This window comes from Pollachius pollachius (assembly GCF_949987615.1).
Source record: "Pollachius pollachius genome assembly, chromosome: 9".
Lineage (NCBI taxonomy): Eukaryota > Metazoa > Chordata > Actinopteri > Gadiformes > Gadidae > Pollachius > Pollachius pollachius.
The window spans coordinates 1,689,842-1,710,952 of NC_136942.1; the positions used below are offsets into that span (position 1 = coordinate 1,689,842).

At 45.7% G+C, this 21,111-nt stretch overlaps 2 protein-coding genes across 2 annotated transcripts; one reads left to right on the forward strand and one right to left on the reverse strand.

Annotated features, from left to right (window-relative positions):
* Nucleotides 1–698: 698 nt before the first annotated feature.
* Nucleotides 699–6,660, reverse strand: fkbp4 (FKBP prolyl isomerase 4). Its single transcript, XM_079743356.1, has 11 exons — nt 6,274–6,660; nt 5,562–5,706; nt 5,317–5,459; nt 4,823–4,943; nt 4,486–4,642; nt 2,940–3,030; nt 2,689–2,772; nt 2,360–2,545; nt 1,960–2,103; nt 1,720–1,815; nt 699–1,545 (listed from the first exon to the last, which is right to left on the reverse strand). Exons 1-11 carry the CDS (start codon nt 6,364–6,366, stop codon nt 1,468–1,470), a joined length of 1,338 nt encoding a protein of 445 aa, XP_079599482.1. The 5' UTR covers nt 6,367–6,660; the 3' UTR covers nt 699–1,467.
* Nucleotides 6,661–7,018: 358 nt separating this feature from the next.
* On the forward strand, nt 7,019–21,008 carry ddx11 (DEAD/H (Asp-Glu-Ala-Asp/His) box helicase 11). Its single transcript, XM_079744120.1, has 28 exons — nt 7,019–7,126; nt 7,389–7,542; nt 7,722–7,922; nt 8,037–8,123; nt 8,574–8,713; nt 9,060–9,117; nt 9,221–9,328; nt 10,308–10,395; nt 11,944–12,146; nt 12,482–12,556; nt 12,782–12,859; nt 12,955–13,001; nt 13,093–13,172; nt 13,284–13,325; nt 13,422–13,489; nt 13,598–13,636; nt 13,820–13,976; nt 15,081–15,215; nt 15,498–15,610; nt 16,756–16,828; nt 17,277–17,380; nt 17,868–18,017; nt 18,363–18,431; nt 18,860–18,960; nt 19,077–19,161; nt 19,847–19,922; nt 20,019–20,173; nt 20,791–21,008. The coding sequence occupies exons 2-28, from the start codon at nt 7,414–7,416 to the stop codon at nt 20,824–20,826; spliced, it is 2,697 nt and encodes an 898-aa protein (XP_079600246.1). The 5' UTR covers nt 7,019–7,126; nt 7,389–7,413; the 3' UTR covers nt 20,827–21,008.
* Nucleotides 21,009–21,111: the final 103 nt, after the last annotated feature.

Genomic DNA, 21,111 nt, shown 5'->3' on the forward strand with positions numbered 1-21,111 from the left:
GCTGTTGAATCAGAGCCCTTTAAAAGTTTATTTCCACTTGGATAGATTTAATACAAGGTTACAAGGCGTAATAGGACCATACCGTTCTGGGTGATAAGCCATTGTAACCATCTCTCCTGGCGTCCCTTATACTGCCATGTTAATTGTCCAAATAACTTTGTTTCACCGGTTGTTCCGAAGAGCATTTAGTGCAACACCTAGATGTTAACAAACATTGCTCATTGCTACGTTTGGTATGCATTGCCTTGGGATTTAGACGGCTGATACATTGCTTTGTGAAGGTTGTCTATTATTGTGGCTACTTGGCGTGGGGCATTAGTATTGATTTGTTGTTTAGCTAAAAGTGTGTTCAATAAATGTGTCGCTATTTCCTATTGGAAATAGCTAATGATTTTTTTTGGTACGCCATCAGTAAATATGTACAACCCTAGCTGTATGTGGTGGGCCCTCTCATCTTGGTGCCTAGGGGCCAGCAAAATAACCCAAAAAATGTTTACATTATATCCTACCTTTTAGTTCCATGGCTTTCATACCATTAGAGATGCATGTTAAACTTTACAGTTCCAAACTACAATTCAAATTATAAAATGCCAAATATTTTATTTTAAGGATCATATGCTGATCTTATATCCAACACCCAAACGTAACCAGTTCGCATGCATAATCAGAAAGGATTGCGTTATGAAACAAAGTTTTGTTATATGTCCAGGAGAGGTGACTTTATTTCACACATCTTCAACGCACATATTCCAGTTAAGTAAATCAATGCAATTACCATTTAGGTACAAGACAGAAGTCACAAGCACAACATGACATCTGATTACAGTTTCCAAATGAAAAAACAACAGTCATGTAGCCCATCAGCTATACTGAAGTTGTAGCAATTAAGGTAGCCGTAACTTGGGAGAGTTCGCCCAGGTTATTCAATGCAGTTACTCCTTAGATACGCAGTGCTGCTATATACACACACACAACCTTGGTTACACGCAAGACCACACGCACGCACGCACACGGTGTTCAAGACTTTGATCTGAGGGCCCATGGAAAAAGGTATCATCGTGGGATCCACACCAGGAAGTGACAGAGGAAGGCCATCCCTCTCTCCCAGTTAAGACCTTGACAAGTAGGATTCAGAGGGACAATTTTGATCATCCGAATGCTTTTGATTCCCCCAACTAAGCCGTAAAAATTGCATTTTTTAATGATGTGACCACGTGAGTCCCAAGTCCCCAGGGTGACAACAACTACATGAAAACACAGCCTAACCAACTAGCTGCCATGGCATTCACAGACAAAAACAATGAGTGAAAAAAAAAGCCAGTGGGAAATTAAGCAGGGAGTCTTATTGATTGAGTCCTCCACAGTCACACCTCATTGACACACAATCATGCATTAAAAAAATCCACATCCACACACGCCCCAGCGGCTGCAGGGATCACAGAGCCCCAGAGCGGCGACTGGAACCTTCTACTCCTGCGACCCGTTTTCAACCTCCATCTCCCCAACCGTTTCCTTGCTCTCAACCGTGACATTCTCCGCCTCCTTCTGTGTCCAAAGAAGAGAAGAAAACATGTTAAAACCAAACCTTCAACCCATTAGCTTAAGTAACTTAAGTATTGAAGCAGTGCTATAACAAATTAAAATGCACTATATAGTGCATTTAAAGCAGTACACCGCCACCTAAAGGTTGGGGAGGGTAGAGAGCTGTACGTCGCTCACCTTAGCATCCCTCTCAGCAAACTTGGTGAACATGTTTGCATAGAGACGCTTGTCCTTCTCGCGCTGATCTTTGATGTGTTTCTGACAGAGACCCAGCTGGGTGGGACACGCAGAGCAGTTAGAAAACATTTCATGATTCCTCATTTATAATTCATTTTACAACCTCGGCCAAGATGACGACAGTTTCGCCTCAGCGTTGGACTTGGAATAGTTTAGAGGTTCCACCAGCTCATGCCTCACCTGGGCCTTTGCGGCTTTGTTGGCAGGGTACAGTTGAATAACCTGCTGGAAGTCTTCCCTGGCCTGGTCAAACTCCTTCATGGCCACCAGGGCCTCGCCCCTCCTGAACAGGGCCTTCTCGTTCGATTCGTCTAGTAGCAGGGCCTGAAAAACAAAAACAAGGTACAACGGATACTAATTAACCTTTGGAAAATAAGCAGCATTGCATGCCGATATCTATTTCAAACTGAAATTTCTAATATAATTGTTTGAGTCATCAATATCCATAATATACCATTTTCATTCAATTATATATTGCAATAAATCACCATATGCATGGTATCGCAACGCCTCGCCAAACTCATGGTATGGGGACCCATGTGGCGCGAGGTCCTTGCCGACGCCCGGCCGTAAAGAATACCTTGTCACAGTTCTCCAGCGCCTGGCCGGCCTCCTGGATCTTGAGATAACACATGGCGAGGTTGAGGTGTGCAGCCAGTCGCAGGGCCTTCGCCTTCAGCTCATCCTCCTCTCCCAGAGTCGATTCACTCTCCAGCCAGGTCACAATCCGCTTGTACTGCACGGTCGCCTGCTTGTACTTCCCCTCCTAAACACAAGATCAGGGGAACTCCGATTAACCGATTATAAATCGGCAGGTTTATTTTCATTGTCTTCCCGATACAATGTCAACAGTTGATCGCAATATTATTTTGGATTTTATCGTCGATGAAGCCGCAACGGCGGTCGTACCTTAAAGTACTGGGTTCCTTTCTCTTTGACCACGCCGCTCTGCTCTAGTTTCTCGACCGTGTTCATTTCCCACGACTCCTTAGCCTGAACAACCAGAGACGTTTTAGTCACCAATGACGCCATACATTTCCTGACCGTATTCAAACTGTGACTTGCATCCTCATTGGGGCCAACCAGAACTTGATCCTTTATTTTTTAATGATTTCAAAAAAACAGATATGAATCAAACAATTGCCTTTTAGCAACCGTACCTTTTCGAAGGTTGTCATTTTAATCTTGTACTGCAGTGTAGCTCCACCTGGAATAGCATAGCCTGCATTTCCAGTGGGTCCAAAGCCATACCTTAAACAAAAAAAGGATAGGGCAAAAGTGCTTGGTATTAGTGATGAAGAAGTTGGTAAGATGTGTTTCCACATTTCATTCATTAAGCTACATACCCAACTAGCTTACAATAAGTACCTTCACCCAAGAAAATAGGACCCAAAAAGTACAAGAATGATGCAACTACATACAATTCATAAAATACACAAACTGCTTCAATTGCTCCATTATAGATACAAGACATGGAGAATTCTTTGACATATATGACATTCAAATCTAGGGGAGCCCTGAACAGATTTTGAGCTACAGCTGAGTGATACGCCGAGTTATCTGTAAATTGCTATTTGCCTATTTAACCCAGATTCAGAGGCCTTGTTTAATTCAACATTGTGGGTTAGCATTTGCTTTCCGTAAGCCCCTGTTCATGTGAGGGGGATACACTTTTTATTACTTTCCAAAGATTTCCAATGTGTTCCAAATAGCTACATATGAAAAACGAGTGCCAGTAACAAATAGTTGGTCTGATTATGGGGCTACCTGCGATGTGCCACTGTCTGGTTACCCCCTGCACGACTACACAGCCAGAAGCAGCTGATCATATCATTGCGTCAGCGTTGCCTCACAAGTAGCCTAATAGTCACAGTGACAAATGAAGTCCTGACTTATCCGTGGGTTTGTAGACAAACTACAATATTTTGTTGTGATTTGCAATTGTTTTACATACGTGACTATTCAGAACACATTGGAAAATCTTTGGAAAGCAATTAAAAGTGTGTTCCACTCACATTAGCAGGAGCTAGGACATTAACTCTGCAAGTCAATGGAAGCGGCCATTGGAAAGCAAACGATAAGCAACCAAACTCCCCTTCTGGACACACAGTGATGAATTTGGAATTCATCAACTCGTCTGAATCTTGTTAAGACAGGCTAACGCTAGGTAACATATCACACCATATTTTTTTAAATGTTGACAGTGATAAATGGAACAAGAAACTTTTCATGACCGATTGTACTTTGACATGAACATAAAACTATCAATATCATGTTTATATATAAAAAAAATTGCCTGTGGTGAAAGGACTGACTCCTCAAAACAGCAAAAGAAATTAATAATCTACAAATGATGCCAAAGAAGCGGCATTAGTAAAACTAAAATACTCAAATCAGACAAAGGCAATGTTGAAGGAGACATATTATACCACCAGGCGTGAGTGTGATTAGCCTTACAAGCCGTTTGGAGAATCGGCCACATATGACATCACTAGTGGGCGTGTCCACCTAGATCTGTGCTGGATAGATGAGCAGCGTTTACTTCAGTCCACTGGGTAGGCTGGTTGACTGATCTATCCAGCACAGATCTAAGTGGACACGCCCACTAGTGATGTCATATGGGGCAGATTTTCGAAACGGCTTGTAAGGCTAATCACACTCACGCCTGGTGGTATGATATGTCTCCTTTAATGTGAAGAGTCCTACTTTGGCTTAATGTTAAAGATGGACTCCTCGCCCTGCTCCATAGCCAGGATAGCCTTCTCCACTCCAATAGGTAAACCCAGGCCCTCTCCATCGCCGATCTCAAACTTCATCTCTCGCTGGTCGAACACTCGTCCTCCGAAGGTACCCTCCACGGAAACTACAAACACAACAAGGTCGGGTTAGATAGCGACGACCTGACAATACCACAGAATCTTATGGTGATTGAGCAAGGGTTGGCCCATTTTTCTGTTTTGTGTTGGGAAAGCAGATATCTGTCTCATGGGAGATTATTGCAATGCATCACCGATACAATGAACAGAGACCGGAGTGTGCTTACCTTCAACTGATGCTCCTTCATTTGGTTTGGAGTAGCCTTCCCCTTTGGTAATGATCCGACGGATTATCCCTCCATCCTCGCTCTCAGTGATGTCCTCTCCTCTGAACTCAAAAAGCTCCACCTAAGAGAAATGTATACGGACATACCATGTGTCCAACAATGTATTTAGGCAGGCAAATACATGCATAAAAACATCTTCCATTGTTCCTCAACCACCCTAGGACAAGGAAAACACAAGCAAAACAAACTTGTACCTATGAAGCCAAATGCGTTGTGAAAATTAATCTATAATCCTTCAAACAAATTTATTTACCATTTATTTGTATAATTACAACCTTTCCAATATTGACACACAAGGGTGGCACCAGTCATTAATGCAGTCAGTCAGCGGTGAAAGGGTTACACCCAAGACATAACAGCAAGATGAAGAAACATTAGAGAAAGATAATTCTAAAGTGGCTGGGACCACAAAAACCTGCAACAGCTAGACTCACCTGGAATACGAGTGTGGCATCCGGGGGTATCTTGGGTGGACTGCCTGCAGACCCATATGCATATTCTGGTTTGCAGATAAACTGACATATCTCTCCTATTTTCATTGTGGCTACACCAATGTCCCACGCTTTTATCACTTGACCTAAAGACACGGGAAGAACACAAAACAAGTTAGAATGGCAACGCAGACAAGGGGAAGTTTAATAATGTGGATCCCCATGTCCCGAGTTTATGAGGAACCAACCTTTGCCCAATTCAAATGAAAACTTTTCCCCCCTGTCTCGACTTGAGTCAAACGGCGTGCCGTCCAACAGAGTTCCAACGTAGTGCACGAACACCTTATCCCCGGTCATAGGCAACTCTGTGCCCGTGCCTTCGGTCTTCACCAACTGCACAAAGACAAACATAGAAAGAAGCAGTGATATGAGTTAAGGATCAAACCTGACATCCTAAATCGGATAAGTCAAGATATTGACTGTAGCAGCCTGCAGTGATGTGTGTGCGGTCGGAACAATAAAGTCCCTCTTGTGACACACCAGGGTCATGCTACCATGTGGGATGAGCAGCCCCGCATCACTTGCTACTAGCTTGAGTAGCTGTGCTTCATGCCCTGGAACATTCTAGAAACATCCCTGCAAAAAAAAGTGGCTGGGTCGCCATTTGACTGCTCCCTCCCTTGATGGACCAAGGGGTGGCGTTCCCCTATCCTCCAACCAAGCATTCGTTTAAATAAGCTTGCTTCTGGCTATGGAATTGAAACAACGTGTTGTCCTGTTAGCCGGAGCTAGCAACGATTAGCAGACCCCACAGCGCTGCTGGCTCTGGCATTGTGCAGGTCAGACAGCCACCGGTCCGAGCGCAATAAGCACTGGGACGGTGACCGCATTTGGTCACCTTTAACCCAGTCGACCTAACCAAGGACCAGGCCATGGATGCATGATTAAAAAACGACTTACCTTCAACACGCCCCCATCATTCTTCGGGGTGATGTCCTCTCCCTCCATGGGGATGTCTTGCTGTCCTTCACTCATCGGTTCCTCCACTGTCATTGTGCCGCGGCAGAGCAAACCCCCTGATGTCCTTTTCCAACGTGCGCCACAAAGAGAGACAATGCGTGCTAACGACGTAGCCGACTTCCGAAACCCGTACGACCAGTATTAACCTTACAGCGGACTGGTTTATCAACGAAGACGACCCCGCTCTTATTGAACAATCCTATTACCTGACGCTGTCGCTGGGCCTCATGCACACTAGTCGCACGTCTATTTGGGCAGAAGCTGAGCTGGTGCACCACAAGTCCACGTTACCATTCAGCAGCACACCAAACAAACTGACCGACTGACTGCAGCAGGGCAGAGAACTTTCCAGACAAGGGGCGGGATCAGGAGACGTCTCTACTTTGGTTGTCGCTCGATTGTGAGCTCCGGTGCCGCGGGAGGGCGGCGCACGTACTATGACCCACTACATGCGTGAAATAGTTAAATGAAAGGAAAATCCGTGGTGGTTGGAATGTATTGATTTTAATCATCGAATCAGGATTTGTCTGTAATAGGTTCAGCTTTTTTTTTAGGTCAAATGGGTCACAAGGGAATATGCCCCGCTTACTGGGCGACTCCTTAAACTTAAACGCGCACTCTATGAATTACCTTGCTTGCCATTGGTCAGATTCTATGTCCCTTGGAGTACGTTGGCGCGTTATTGAAAGGCTCATGTTGTCAAATACTATATTGTACCCGAGTGAATGTATAAGTGGAGAAGTATATTTCCAAATAATCCTTATCGTTAATAGTTTGAAGAACTTGACAGCAGGTACGGTATGATTCTGAACGTCACTAGATTAATGGATAAACCTTGTTTTTAGTACCCGATACTTGTATGTTCGAGTCTATGATCAGATTAGCTTCTTGCATTTCATGTTTTTTGCCGTATGGTAACAAATAACATTTGTGCATCTCTATAGATGTAATTTGGCTAGTTTTGGAAGCTAAGGAGATTTTAATGCCATTTAATTGAGATGACCTACCATTTGAATAACTAGATAACCGTACCCTTTTCTGTGTGTGTCATCCAGGACCTCTTGTTGTACAGGTACTAGCATGGCCAACGAGATCCCCGAATTTCCATTCCCTTACCAGCCCTACCCCATTCAGGAGCAGTTCATGAGAGCTTTGTATGGCGCGTTGGAGGATAGCAAAGTTGGCATCTTTGAGAGTCCCACGGGAACGGTACGCTACGTCTGATGAGAGTGAGATAACGTTTTAGATAGACGGAGAGGAGCAACCAACAGTAACCCTATTACAATGCCACCACGTATTCTCTCTCTCTCTCCCTCTCTCTCTCTCTCTCTCTCTCTCTCTCTCTCTCTCTCTCTCTCTCTCTCTCTCTCTCTCTCTCTCTTTTTTAGGGAAAATCTCTCAGCCTGATATGTGGAGCCCTGACTTGGCTAAAGGACTTTGAGGAAAGGAAGAGACAGGAGATAGCTGCGGTACTTTCTGCTCCCACCGCCTCCTCCTCTGCCTCTTCTCAAAGCTCCTCAGCAGACCCTGACTGGATCACTGACTTTGTTCAGAAGAAATCAGAGCGTGAACTCGTTTCCAAGATAAAGGTGAGGTTGGGTGTAGCTGATTGAATCTGTCTAATATGTTTGACGTATTATCAGATAAGCTGGCGCTTAATGGGAGCATTTGGGGAATTGTTGTTCTGTGACTGGCATATTTAGGAGGACGAGATTAAACGGAAGAAGCGCGAGGAACGGCTAGAAATGATAAGACACAACGCTCAGCTAAAATATGCATTCAAAAGGAAGGTAAGCGACTCTGCTGTCTAATGCCACTCTAGGAAACTGATAGTCAAGAATTGTGCTGGCCTGCAAGTGTATTCTATGTTATATTTGCTACATGTCTGTAACAAAACAAACAGATTTACATGAACTCATTTACATTTGGCAGACCTCTTTATTCAAAGTCACTTGCATTTGAGGCTGAATACATTCGGCGCAACCTATGAAAATCAGCATGGCCAAAATAGTGAAGTGGTGGTCAGCTGCATAGTAGATGAGTTCAAAATAAAATGAATAAATCCAAACATTCTCTAAAAACACAAGGGCAATTTCAAATAAGTTGCACACATCAGTTGATTTGTGCACATCACACATGTTTAGGAACACATGCACCTTTCATACAACAAAAACCTTTGTGTGTGTGTGTGTGTGTGTGTGTGTGTGTGTGTGTGTGTGTGTGTGTGCGCCCATGGACAGAGCAGTGAGGAGGACGAGGCGTTGAAGCTGCTGCAGCTCAGTAAAGGCACCGAGGAAGAGGAGGCTTTGGGAGACGCGGAGGAAGAGGAGCTCATTGTGGCCGAGTACGAGAGTGATGAAGACTCCAAGACCAAGAGCACGTACGTACACGCCGCCTCACTCCTCACTCCTCACGCCTCACGCCTCACTCCTCACTCCTCACGCCTCACGCCTCACGCCTCACGCCTCACTCCTCACACCTCACTCCTCACTCCTCACTCCTCACGCCTCACGCCTCACTCCTCACTCCTCACACCTCACTCCTCACACCTCACTCCTAACTCCTCACGCCTCACTCCTCACGCCTCACTCCTCACTCCTCACACCTCACTCCTCACTCCTCACACCTCACTCCTCACGCCTCACTCCTCACTCCCGAACAACAGACCGCTGGGAGGGCAAAGAAGGAAAGAATGTAAAGAATTCCCATTCCCATTCCCAACACAGATTCTGTGGCGGTGCTGACGATGAAGATGATGACTTGGTTGAAGAACACGTGACAAAGGTGTGTTATGTGTGTGTGCGTCACACTGAGCTCGAATACAGTCATGTGTTTGTGTTGTGTATGAATATTGTGTAACACCCAAGCATGTTCTGCTTCCTTTCAGATTTACTACTGCAGCCGGACCCACTCCCAGCTGGCCCAGTTTGTGCACGAGGTGCAGAAAAGTGCGTTCTGCAAGGACGTCCGCGTCGTAACTCTCGGCTCACGGCAGGTAAACAACATGCATACATACGGACACATGAGAGAAAGGGTGGTACATCGGAAGATGGGTTATTGTCCTCAGAGAGGAAATCCATTTACACAGACAACATTCAAACACAGTACATAGACACAGTACACTAGGCATAATAACATAATACACAACAAAAGGCTGAATACAGGCAGACACATAAAAAATAAAAGGGTTTCTGGGTGCTGACAAGAGGGTTTGATTATTGAGTGCAATGATGGCAGAAGGAACCTACAGGAAGGCACATGCACGCCACACACGCACACATGCCCACACAGACTTACTCACTCACTGACATACATACACGCATACAACCCAAGGATGATGAAAAGGGCTGCAACTAACGATTATTTTCATAGTTGACTAATCAGTATATTGTATAAATAAGAATAAGTCAAGGTTAATTCAAGTTTATTTGTAGAGCCCCAAATTACACAGGTCCACATTATATGTTAACACTAAGCCTGCTTAAGTGCAAGAACCCCCCCCCTGCCCAGAGGAAAGATACCGTGAGAAGAAACAGGAAGAGGGATTCCTCTATTCAGGGTTGCCTAGACAAAACAAAGCAAAACTACAAATTAAGGTTGTGTCAAATGAAGTTATCAGAGAGTTTTGGATGAGTAGGGAGTTTTAGAATTCACCCATGACTGTAGGCTAGTCTGCTATCAAAGTAAATGCACAGTGAAGCTGTATCTAACTCATAAGCGAATGGGAAATGCTAGGCATTTCCCATTCGCTTGTGGTGCTAGTCAAGCAGAAGTGGTGGTTGGTCAGTAACTGTTGAGATAACTAGGTAACTAGTAACTGATAACTAGGGCATCATCATCTTCACCAGTCATGGTGTTGGCAGGGAAACCGTAGAGAACTGCAGCCATTTTCTGCCTGATAGTCAGGTGCCAGTTACGGCTATGGGGGTCTGACTCCTTGAACCAGGGCTAACATTATGGTCTGTTTCCTGTAGAATCTTTGCATTAACGAGGATGTGCGTCGCCTGGGCAGCATCCAACGCATCAACGACCGCTGCATGGAGATGCAGAAGAACAAACATGGTGAAGAGAGACCAAATGACATTGTGCCGTTTCCCAGATACCTCATTATGTTATGCGCTGTGCATGCTCGCAGTCCCTGAATCTCTAACATTCAGTCTTGTTTAGCATTCAGGGCGAACCCTTCTTAGGTGATCATACAGCTGGTCACACCTTCTTTACCATATATAGTAGACACGTCTCTGCATTCATGAAACCTCATTATGTTTAAATGTATTCATCCATTGTTACGCTGAAACGCAGGAACCTTGCTTCTCTTATCTACTAAGGTGTAAGACAGGAAGTTGGTGACCCATTGGTATTATGAGGGTCCCCTGGGACACAAAGGAATAGTTACTCAGATATTGGATTTTACTATTCAACCGTGGTTCTTCAATTTTATTGGAACCATGAGAATGTTTCATCTTAATCTAACTTTGACCTTGTTCTGACCGCATCAGGGTTTGGGCCCCGTCCACACGGGCGAAAGAGATCTTTTCCCCTCCGTTTTCCTTTGATGCGTTTCAGGAATATCTCCGTAAAGACGGACTCATTGCGAAAACTCATCGAGCTGTAGAATACTGTAGTACATATTAGGGCTGGGTATTGCCAGGTACCTCACAATTCAATTCAATTTGATTCTTTAGGTCTTGAATCGATTCGATTTCGATTTGATATTGATCCAATTGCTTCGATATCGATTCAATAATCCGTGCAGATGACAAAAATACCTAAATATTATTTAGAATTAACCATTTCATTGTGCTTTAACTAGCAAAAAGGGAATACACCATTGTATAGTATTGTTCCTGAGCTAAACTTGCAGCATAAAAGTAATAATCATAACATGGACAAATGTAAAAGGGCATGTACATTAAGGCATACTCGCTTCTAGTTTACAATGACTGAGTATGCTTCTTTTTTTTTCTTTACGGAAATAATCGATTTCAAAAAAATTCTGAATTGAAATTGAATTGAGAACAAATAAATTGCAGTGCATTGATGAATCTATATTTTTACCCAGCCCTAGTACATATTCAAGGCGCTGGTTCTCCACAAAAAAGGAGCACATCAAGCCTGCAGCTATCCAGCGCGCTGTATACCAAAATTCAGTCGATGAGGAGAGAGCAGTTGTGTAGCCTTTAATATTAAGCAGAAATACTATTTAATGTACAGTTAGTAATTCAATTTAATTCAAAAGTAATTCTTTACTTAAAGCTGCAAAAATAATACACATCAAAAGAATGAATAATATTCAACGCAACTCTGACGTCGCCCAGCTAGTGGGGGGGGGGGGGGGGCGATGACGTCACCGTTTGCGTTTCAGGCGTCCACACGAATCCTAACACGACAACGCACAGGTCCGTTATTATCTTGCCCACCCTGGGACCTGGTTTCAGAAAAGTGTGTTTTTTCGGGCACCGAAAACGCCCGCTCCGCTGGACGGTCGCCCCAAACGCACAGGGCGTGTGCGTTTTCACCCAAAAGTTGGTTCCGTGTGGACGGGGCCTAGGTCGCTTGTTTTAAACGCTGTACCTGTTTCTGATTGGATTGATTTTTTTCCTCCTGCAGACAAGCCGTCGCAAGAGGAAGGGGCCAAACGCAAGCGGGGTCCGGCCAAGGCCGTGTGCCCGTTCACGGGGGCCGCGGCGCTGCGCACCCTCCGAGACGAGTTGCTGGGCGCCGTCAGCGACATCGAGCAGCTGGTCACTCTGGGCCGTAAGACCCACGCCTGTCCGTACTACGCCACTCGCCTCTCCATCCCCCCGTCCCAGGTGAGCCCCGGACACGGCCCGGTTGTTGGCGGTCAGTGTTGACGTCCTGATAGGACTAGGAGTTGGAGCGTTTTACGTCTGCGGCAGGAGCACTGAGTTTAAGACACACATTTCTTTTCTGCCCTAAATTCCTTGCAAGAATTATTATTTCTCTTTGTGGTGTTTATATTATTTTTTTCAATCGATTCAGTAACCCACTTTTCTGACGCTTCATACATTAATATAGTCTAGGGGGAACGTTTCTTAAAAATATAAAATATTTTTATCAATAAATAACTGTATGAGGTGAATGAGTGAGTCAGATGGTTCACTCTGTGGTCTCTGTGCTGGGGCAGCTTGTGGTGCTGCCCTATCAGATGGTGCTCCACGCCGCCACCAGGAGAGCCTCAGGGATCCAGCTCAAGGGACAGGTGGGACAGGAGTATCTTGTAATGGATTTACATGTACAAATAACCATGGCTCTAGATGGATAATCTCTTCCCTCTTCCACTATTTACATTATTATGATAACATCCCAATGTAAACAGTGGCTGTTCAATATGTCCAGTGAGGCTGATGGGTAATACTATTATAGTACGTCCTCAACTGAAACCACCTTCAACTGAAACAACCTTCTATTTGCATGTTGAATCCAGATCTTAATCATAGATGAAGCCCACAACCTCAGTGACACCCTCTCCTGTATACACAGTGCAGAGCTCACGGCACCACAGGTACATAGTCACAGACGCTCTCGCTCACATGACTGGCAACTTTGCATTAAGTTAGAATCTTACACTAACTAATTTCCCTTTTTTTTTTATTTCAGTTTTGTCGCTCCTTCTCCCAGCTCAGGCAGTACTCTGAGCGCTATAAGTGAGTCTCACACACGCACACACACACACACACTATAGTACTATTCAGTGTGAAGGTCCTGCTGACTCTTGACCTGCTGGATGGTTTTCAGGAGCCGATTAAAGGCCAAGAATCTGATGTACATCAAGCAGATTCTGTTTGTTCTTGAAGGGCTAGTTCAGGTGCTGGGAGGTGAGTTGTTTTTGTTATTGCTGTTGTTGTTGTTATTATACAGCAGTCCGAAAGAAGCCTATTCTTTGGGCTGTGGCGCTTGCTGAATGTTTTTTGCTGAATGTCTTGCAGGTAAGGTGGGTCAGAACCCCCAGAGCCAGACCACTCAGCCAGGTGAGCCGGCTGGCCTCTCCGGGCCTCTCAGCCAATCACGCTCCTGCACAGTTTGGATATCTCCATGGTAACTAACGACATGATCCCTCTCACCAGGAACACAACTGCTGACCATCAACGACTTCCTGTTCAAGGCCCAGATAGACAACATCAACCTGTTCAAGGTACGCTCTTATTCCATTCATTAAGTTATACCTCATTATTGTGGCCATGTATATCATGTCCACTTGGGCTTTATGTGGGTCTCAAATTTGATCCTCTTTCCAATAAAGTTGCAGAGGTACTTCGAGAAGAGCATGATCTGCAGAAAAGTAAGTCCAAAGCATCTCCTTGTTCGCATTTCTTTTTTTGGCGCGCACACACACACACACACACACACACACACACACACACACACACACACACACACACACACACACACACACACACACACCAACCACAGTGATCCAAGAGGCTGCTATTGTGTTGTGAACAGTGCCCCCGTCCTCCCCTAGCTCTGTGGCTTCGTAGAGAAGTACGCTGGCTCTGGGGTGACGCCCCACCCCCAGCCCCGCGGCCTGACGCCCGGCGGCCTTAGCAAGGAGAACCGCCGCACCGAGGGCCTCAGCCGCTACCTCCAGGCCCTGCAGAAGGACCCCGCTGCCCCATCGGGTCAGTATGGCGCAGGGGTCACCAACACAGTCCGCCCGCTAGCACCATATGAGGCGCCCGCAGGCCTGGTCTAAAGACAGCACTACTCATTCTGGAACAGCTCTTTCCCCACCTTTTTTAAGTCATTGTTGATAATTATTGTGAGAAATCATTAACATGATCAGTGTCTTCACATAGATGAGTATCATTAATTATTAGTAATAATATATAACTAAAGGCAAACTGAGCAAATTTGTTGTTTCAGAAGAGTATCAAACTGGGTGCCCTTCGTATGACTCAGTACCCATTAAGTAGCTCTCAGCTTCAAAAAGGTTGGTGACCCTGGTACTATGGTGGATATATCAGTATCTAGTCTGGGGCAGGCTGAACCCCATCGGGTCAGTAGGTAGTACATCAGTATCTAGTCTAGGGCAGGCTCAGCCTGGCTCCGCCCGCCTACGCACTTCCGCTAAATTTTCATTTCCCTTCAGTACTAGGTCTGGATTTGCGGTATATTCGCAGGATTTCTGCAACCCATTTTTTGGGCTGTCCAAACAGCGAACAGAGGGAGTGGCTGAGAACAATGACGTTGAGGTCGTGCGCTAGTTTAGGGTTGTAGTCGAACGTTAGCGATTGGTTATGGCAGATCCAGAGTGGCACCGGGAAGATCCAATAGATTTGAACTCCAACAGACACCCGCCTTCAAGGGAGTTAACGTTGGTCAATGGAGAGTGGCCAGACTCTCCATTGACAAACTTAAGTGCTAATGAAATGAAGAACGATAGTCTGGCTAGAGCAGGTTGGGCCACATCACAGAATTTTCTTCGGTTTTCTTAAAAAGAACCATGAAGTGATTTTGTCAGCTTAAATAACCTCATTTCAATTCACTACAGGGAACTGACTGTAGCCTTCATAACATTTTTCATCATTATTATGTGTGAAAAGCAGGTAATAGGCTTTTTTTGCAAATTTAATTCGCTGTACCTTTTAAAAGTATTGTAATTTTCTTTACCTTGACATTTTCAATAACATTTATGTTTTTGTTTTGCAGCAGTTATCACAGTTGTAAGTGCCAAGGGCATGTAGCTCTGTGAAAAATAATGCGTGTCGTGTCGGTTGCTGCAGTACCCACGGGCGACCAGCAGGGTCCAGCAGAGGCAGAGCGTGTGCTGTCCGCCTCTCCCATGATGCAGGTGGAGGGCTTCCTCATGGCTCTCACCAACAGCAACAAAGATGGAAGGGTGGTGGTCCACAGACAAGGTACCCATGCTGGGTGTTGGTTCAGTCGGCTCAGCGATGTAATGCAGAGGCTTAGATCGTATGTGGAGGCGCAAGTAAAACCTGAGAGTTGGTGATGAAGTACCAAAAACCCTGACAAATGAAAAAGTGAAAAACATGCAGAATTATATAAAGGTGATTGTGATTGCTCAATCTGTGCATAAAATGAGTAGGGCAATTAACAAAATTAGGTTATAAGTTAAATAAAGGTATATTTTTCGCGCATTTATTTCAATGTTTTCTATAATTGTTTGGCATGTCCAGGAACGCTGGCAGAGAGCTCGGTGAAGTTCCTGCTTCTGAACCCAGCGGTCCACTTCGCCCAGGTGCTAACAGAGTGTCGCGCTGTCATCATAGCTGGAGGAACCATGCAGCCTGTAAAGACCTTCCTCCTTCTCCTCCTCCTCCTCCTCCTCCTCCCTAAATAACACTGAGTCTCAGTCAATGAGCATTGTTCCTCCTCCTCTTCCTCCCTAAATAACACTGAGTCTCAGTCAGTGAGCATTGTTCCTCCTCCTCTTCTTCCTCCCTAAATAACACTTGAGTCTCAGTCAATGAGCATTGTTCCTCCTCCTCCTCCTCCCTAAATAACACTGAGTCTCAGTCAATGAGCATTGTTCCTCCTCCTCTTCCTCCCTAAATAACACTGAGTCTCAGTCAATGAGCATTGTTCCTCCTCCTCTTCCTCCTCCCTAAATAACACTGAGTCTCAGTCAATGAGCATTGTTCCTCCTCCTCCTCCCTAAATAACACTGAGTCTCAGTCAATGAGCATTGTTCCTCCTCCTCTTCCTCCTCCCTAAATAACACTGAGTCTCAGTCAATGAGCATTGTTCCTCCTCCTCCTCCTCCCTAAATAACACTGAGTCTCAGTCAATGAGCATCGTTCCTCCTCCTCTTCCTCCCTAAATAACACTGAGTCTCAGTCAATGAGCATTGTGTCTCCTCCTCTTCCTCCTCCCTAAATAACACTGAGTCTCAGTCAATGAGCATTTTTTCTCCTCCTCCTCCCTAAATAACACTGAGTCTCAGTCAATGAGCATTGTTCCTCCTCCTCTTCCTCCTCCCTAAATAACACTGAGTCTCAGTCAATGAGCATTTTTTCTCCTCCTCCTCCCTAAATAACACTGAGTCTCAGTCAATGAGCATTGTTCCTCCTCCTCTTCCTCCTCCCTAAATAACACTGAGTCTCAGTCAATGAGCATTGTTCCTCCTCCTCTTCCTCCCTAAATAACACTGAGTCTCAGTCAATGATCATTGTTCCTCCTCCTCTTCCTCCTCCCTAAATAACACTGAGTCTCAGTCAATGAGCATTGTTCCTCCTCCTCTTCCTCCTCCCTAAATAACACTGAGTCTCAGTCAATGAGCATTGTTCCTCCTCCTCTTCCTCCTCCCTAAATAACACTGAGTCTCAGTCAATGAGCATTGTTCCTCCTCCTCTTCCTCCTCCCTAAATAACACTGAGTCTCAGTCAATGAGCGGCGGTTCTTCTCCCTCTCACCTCCCTGTGGAACGGCTGGCAGGTGTCTGACTTCAAGCAGGAGCTGCTGTTCTCTGCGGGGGTGGCGCAGGAGCGCATCACAGAGTTCTCCTGCGGTGAGCGCCCTCTCATCTCAGTCTGAGACATCGCCTTCTTTTAGGTTTTACATTTGTTTTCGTTTATGTTTTATGTATGTGTGCAGAGGAGTCGGCGTTGGAGTTTAATTAGAGTCGTGCTTCTGTTCTGGGACGGGCTGCCAACCAAAGCAGGATATTGGAGCCGGGAATAAATCTAGGGGGGTGCGTGTGTATCGATGCTTCAGCAGTTGATGGCTGTACTCGGAAGGTTGTTTCAATCAATCAATACTTAGACGGAACGAATGTCAAAAAGACAGGATATCAGGGAAGGAATAAACCTTAGGAGAGTGTATAGGTATTGATCCTTCCTCGGTTGATGTACGTACACGGCAGTGTCAATCAATCGGGTATTATTTTGGGAGACCAGTGGAGTCCGATCCTCAGTGTCCGTAATGTTCCCTGTTCTGTTGTCTCCTCCGGCCTGCAGGCCACGTCATCCCCCCCGGGAACATCCTGCCTCTGGTGATGAGCAGCGGGCCGTCCGGACAGGAGCTGGAGTTCACCTTCCAGAACAGAGACTCCCCCCGCATGGTAACGCTCTCACACCGCTCAGAAGGGAACCGCCGCAGCTAGAATACTAGACCATAACACCCCCCAATACTAGACCATAACACCCCCAAACCCTGACCCTAACCCCACCGAACCCTGACCCTAACCCCACCAAACCCTGACCCTAACCCCACCAAACCCGGACAGTAACCCCACTAAACCCTGACCCTAACCTCACCAAACCCTGACCCTAACCCCACCAAACCCTGACCCTAACCCCACCAAACCCTGACCCTAACCCCACCAAACCCTGACCCTAACCCCACCAAACCCTGACAGTAACCCCACTAAACCCTGACCCTAACCTCACCAAACCCTGACCCTAACCCCACCAAACCCTGACCCTAACCCCACCAAACCCGGAAATTATTGTATAAGACAATTTCAAAAAAGAAAGTCTGCATAGTTGCTCCCAAATGCGTCTCTTCTTCTACCAAATGAGAGCGGTTTGCGTGCGGCTTGTCGACAGATGGACGAAACAGGCCGGGTGCTGTTCAACCTGTGCACCGTGGTTCCAGGTGGCGTGGTCTGCTTCTTCCCCTCTTATGAGTACTCCCGGAGGATGCTCGCCCACTGGGACTCCAGCGGAGCCCTGGCACGTCTGGCTGCCAAGAAAAAGGTATGAGGAATGATAGGCTCTGTCATGCATGTCCTTTGGCCCAGAAGACGGAACGACCTGCAGAGGGATTAGTCTATTTTGAGGTTTGTGTGGCTGCAGGCAGGGTTATGCTGAGATGTTTATTCGAGTACAATTTATGATGTTTGGTCACAAAAGTGGCGTTGGAAATGTGCTTTCAAACCCATAATAGCTTTTTGTCTGGATAGACAGGAAAATCATTCATTTCGGGTACATCATTTTCATTTGCAAAATAAAATTGAATTGCAGCACATTGACAGGGCTTGTGTGCCATGAGTGTTGCCAATTGTACACATGTAAGAAAAAATAAAAAACATCTCTTTTCAGATTTTCCAGGAGCCCAAGAAAGCCAACCAGGTGGAGCAGGTTCTGGGGGAATTCTCCCGCTGCATTCAGGTACAATCAACCACCAATACTGATCTCCACCGGAAGGCCCCAACCACAAAGAAACACACACTCAGCTAAATGGCCTCACTTGACAAAAAAACCCTCACTGGAAGACTTCTCCTTGGATCACACACACACACACACACACACACACACACACACACACACACACACACACACACACACACACACACACACACACACACACACACACACACACACACACACACACACACACACACACGCGCTACCTTCTCCCCATCATCACTCTTTGAAAGTACTATTGCGAACCCCCCCCCCCCCCAACCCTCCTGTATATTGTCCTTTCTTTTTTATATGTAATGTCAGAGGTCCTTACCCACCTTACCTTCTTGTGTGTGTGTGTGTGTGTGTGTGTGTGTGTGTGTGTGTGTGTGTGTGTGTGTGTGTGTGTGTAGCGCTGCGCCGTGGACGGCGGGGTACTCACGGGGGCGCTGCTCTTCTCGGTCGTCGGGGGGAAGATGAGCGAGGGCATCAACTTCTCTGATGACCTGGGCAGGTGTGTGTGTGTGGATGTGTGTGTGTGTGTGTGTGTGTGTGTGTGTGTGTGTGGGGGTGTGTGTGTGTGTGTACAGTAACAGCTGGACTGTGCTGCTGTTCTTCGTGTCCTGACAGGTGTGTGGTTATGGTGGGAATGCCGTATCCCAACATCAAGTCTCCAGAGCTTCAGGAGAAGATGTCTTACCTGGACAAGCATCTGGTAGACCACCCGCCCCCCCCCCCCCCCCCCCCCCCCCAATCGTCTCAATCGTCTGGGCCCAGTTTTTCAAACAATTTAATTTGGATCAAATTGATCCGGATTTGGGAATCCCATGTTTTGCTATCCAGGATCACCTGATCCATCTTACTTTATAACCAACTGAATCCACCCTTCCGATGGGATCAGGATAATCCTGTTTTTTGGATCAAATGGATCCCAAACCGACTTCAATGTCTTTGAACAAACCCAAAGGGCAGGTTTGATCCACATCAAATGTAAAGTCGGGTTACAAGATCTGATCTTATTTCGGAATCCCTCTCCTTTGAAAAACCCATTTCCAAGATTTGATCCAATCCGTGACCCAAAATCCCACTGGATTACTTTTGAAAAACTTGGCCCTGGAGATGCATACACCATGTGTGAATATTAGATCAGAATTTGGTGGTTCCATTGTGACACATACGCCCTGTCACTTTACACATTTTTTATCTTGTTTATTTTTACAGTTTTTAATATTTATACTTGTTTTAAGATCTATACACACTATGTGTGCTCTCAGAAATCAATGTTGTATGGCTGCCGATCAGTACATCATCCTGTTTGTTTGTCGAGCCATTTCAAAGATGATTTTCTGTTACGACAGACAATAAAGTTTTCTGAAACTGAATCCGAGTCCCCCTCTCAGCCCCACACAGCGGGAAGGAGCCCGGGCCAGGCCCTGATAGAGAACCTCTGCATGAGGGCCGTCAACCAGTCCATCGGTAACAAGAACCACATCTTCCCCAGAGCTCACGCCGTGATCGCCGTCCGGCAGTAGGTGACGCTGACGTGTTTCCCCTCCGATCTGTCTTTTAAAGGAAGAGCGATCCGTCACCGTGGCGACTACTCGTCCATCGTGCTCTGCGACAGGAGATACTCTCGGCCCGCCACCGTCGCCAAGCTCCCTGAGTGGATCAGAACTCAGACGCAGGTGCACGCCTCCTTCGGGACGGCGTTCGCTGCCCTGCGAAAGGTGAGCGACCCAACGCCCTCGTTGATCTTATGGTGGGATCCAGATTCCTCGGACGCCTGCCTTCCGAGTTGCACTTGTGACGTAATTTTCCGGTCTCGGAGCACTTACAGCATTCCCGTTCGTCTTTTTGATTGTGGCATGAAAGTGGCTGGTCGTTTATTGTTAGCTACATTAGCCTCTTTAGCAAACCAGCTCAAAATCAAACAACACAACTTTACATTGTATTGCACGTGCAGCAAGACAACGTGCAATGCATGAATTGGTGACCGGAATAAAGTAGCAATGTGATCAAGTGTGTAAGAGCATTTAAAATCAACATTAACATGACCCAACGTGGTACAAATACAAAGAAAATCTCCTTACTGGCGCAGCCATTTTTGGTGAGCGTCATTTCTGAACTCGGTCTACTCTCAGAATGCCAAGGGGGCCTGACCAAAAGGGGGCGTGCCTCTGTGAAATGACGCAAGAAAGCTGGGAGATTTCCCCACTTGCAACTAGGAAGGCTGCTGTCAGAGGCATCTGGATCACACCATTATTCTGATCCCTGTTCAGAAGGGCTGCTCTCTGAAACCTAAACCAAGGTGTCTGCTCATTTGTGGTCTTCCTTTGTCCTTTAGTTCTTCGTGGAAAAGAAGAAACAGCAGGCTGTGTAGTTTGACACAGTCCCAAGGCTGTATATGTTGTTCTATAGGTGTGTTGTTATTGTATGCTTTTATGTTAAATCTTCGTATTTAATTAAGTTCATGTTTTCGTGCCCATAAGTTGATATGTTAATGGCTATTAGTGTATTTAATGGGGCAGGTATGTTTTGTTATGAAAAACTTTAAAGACAAATATGAAATATAAAAATGTTCAATATCAAAAATTACTTCATTATAAAAATATTTGAAATCACTTTATTTAATGGAAAATGTGTTTTACTGCATTTCAATAAATCT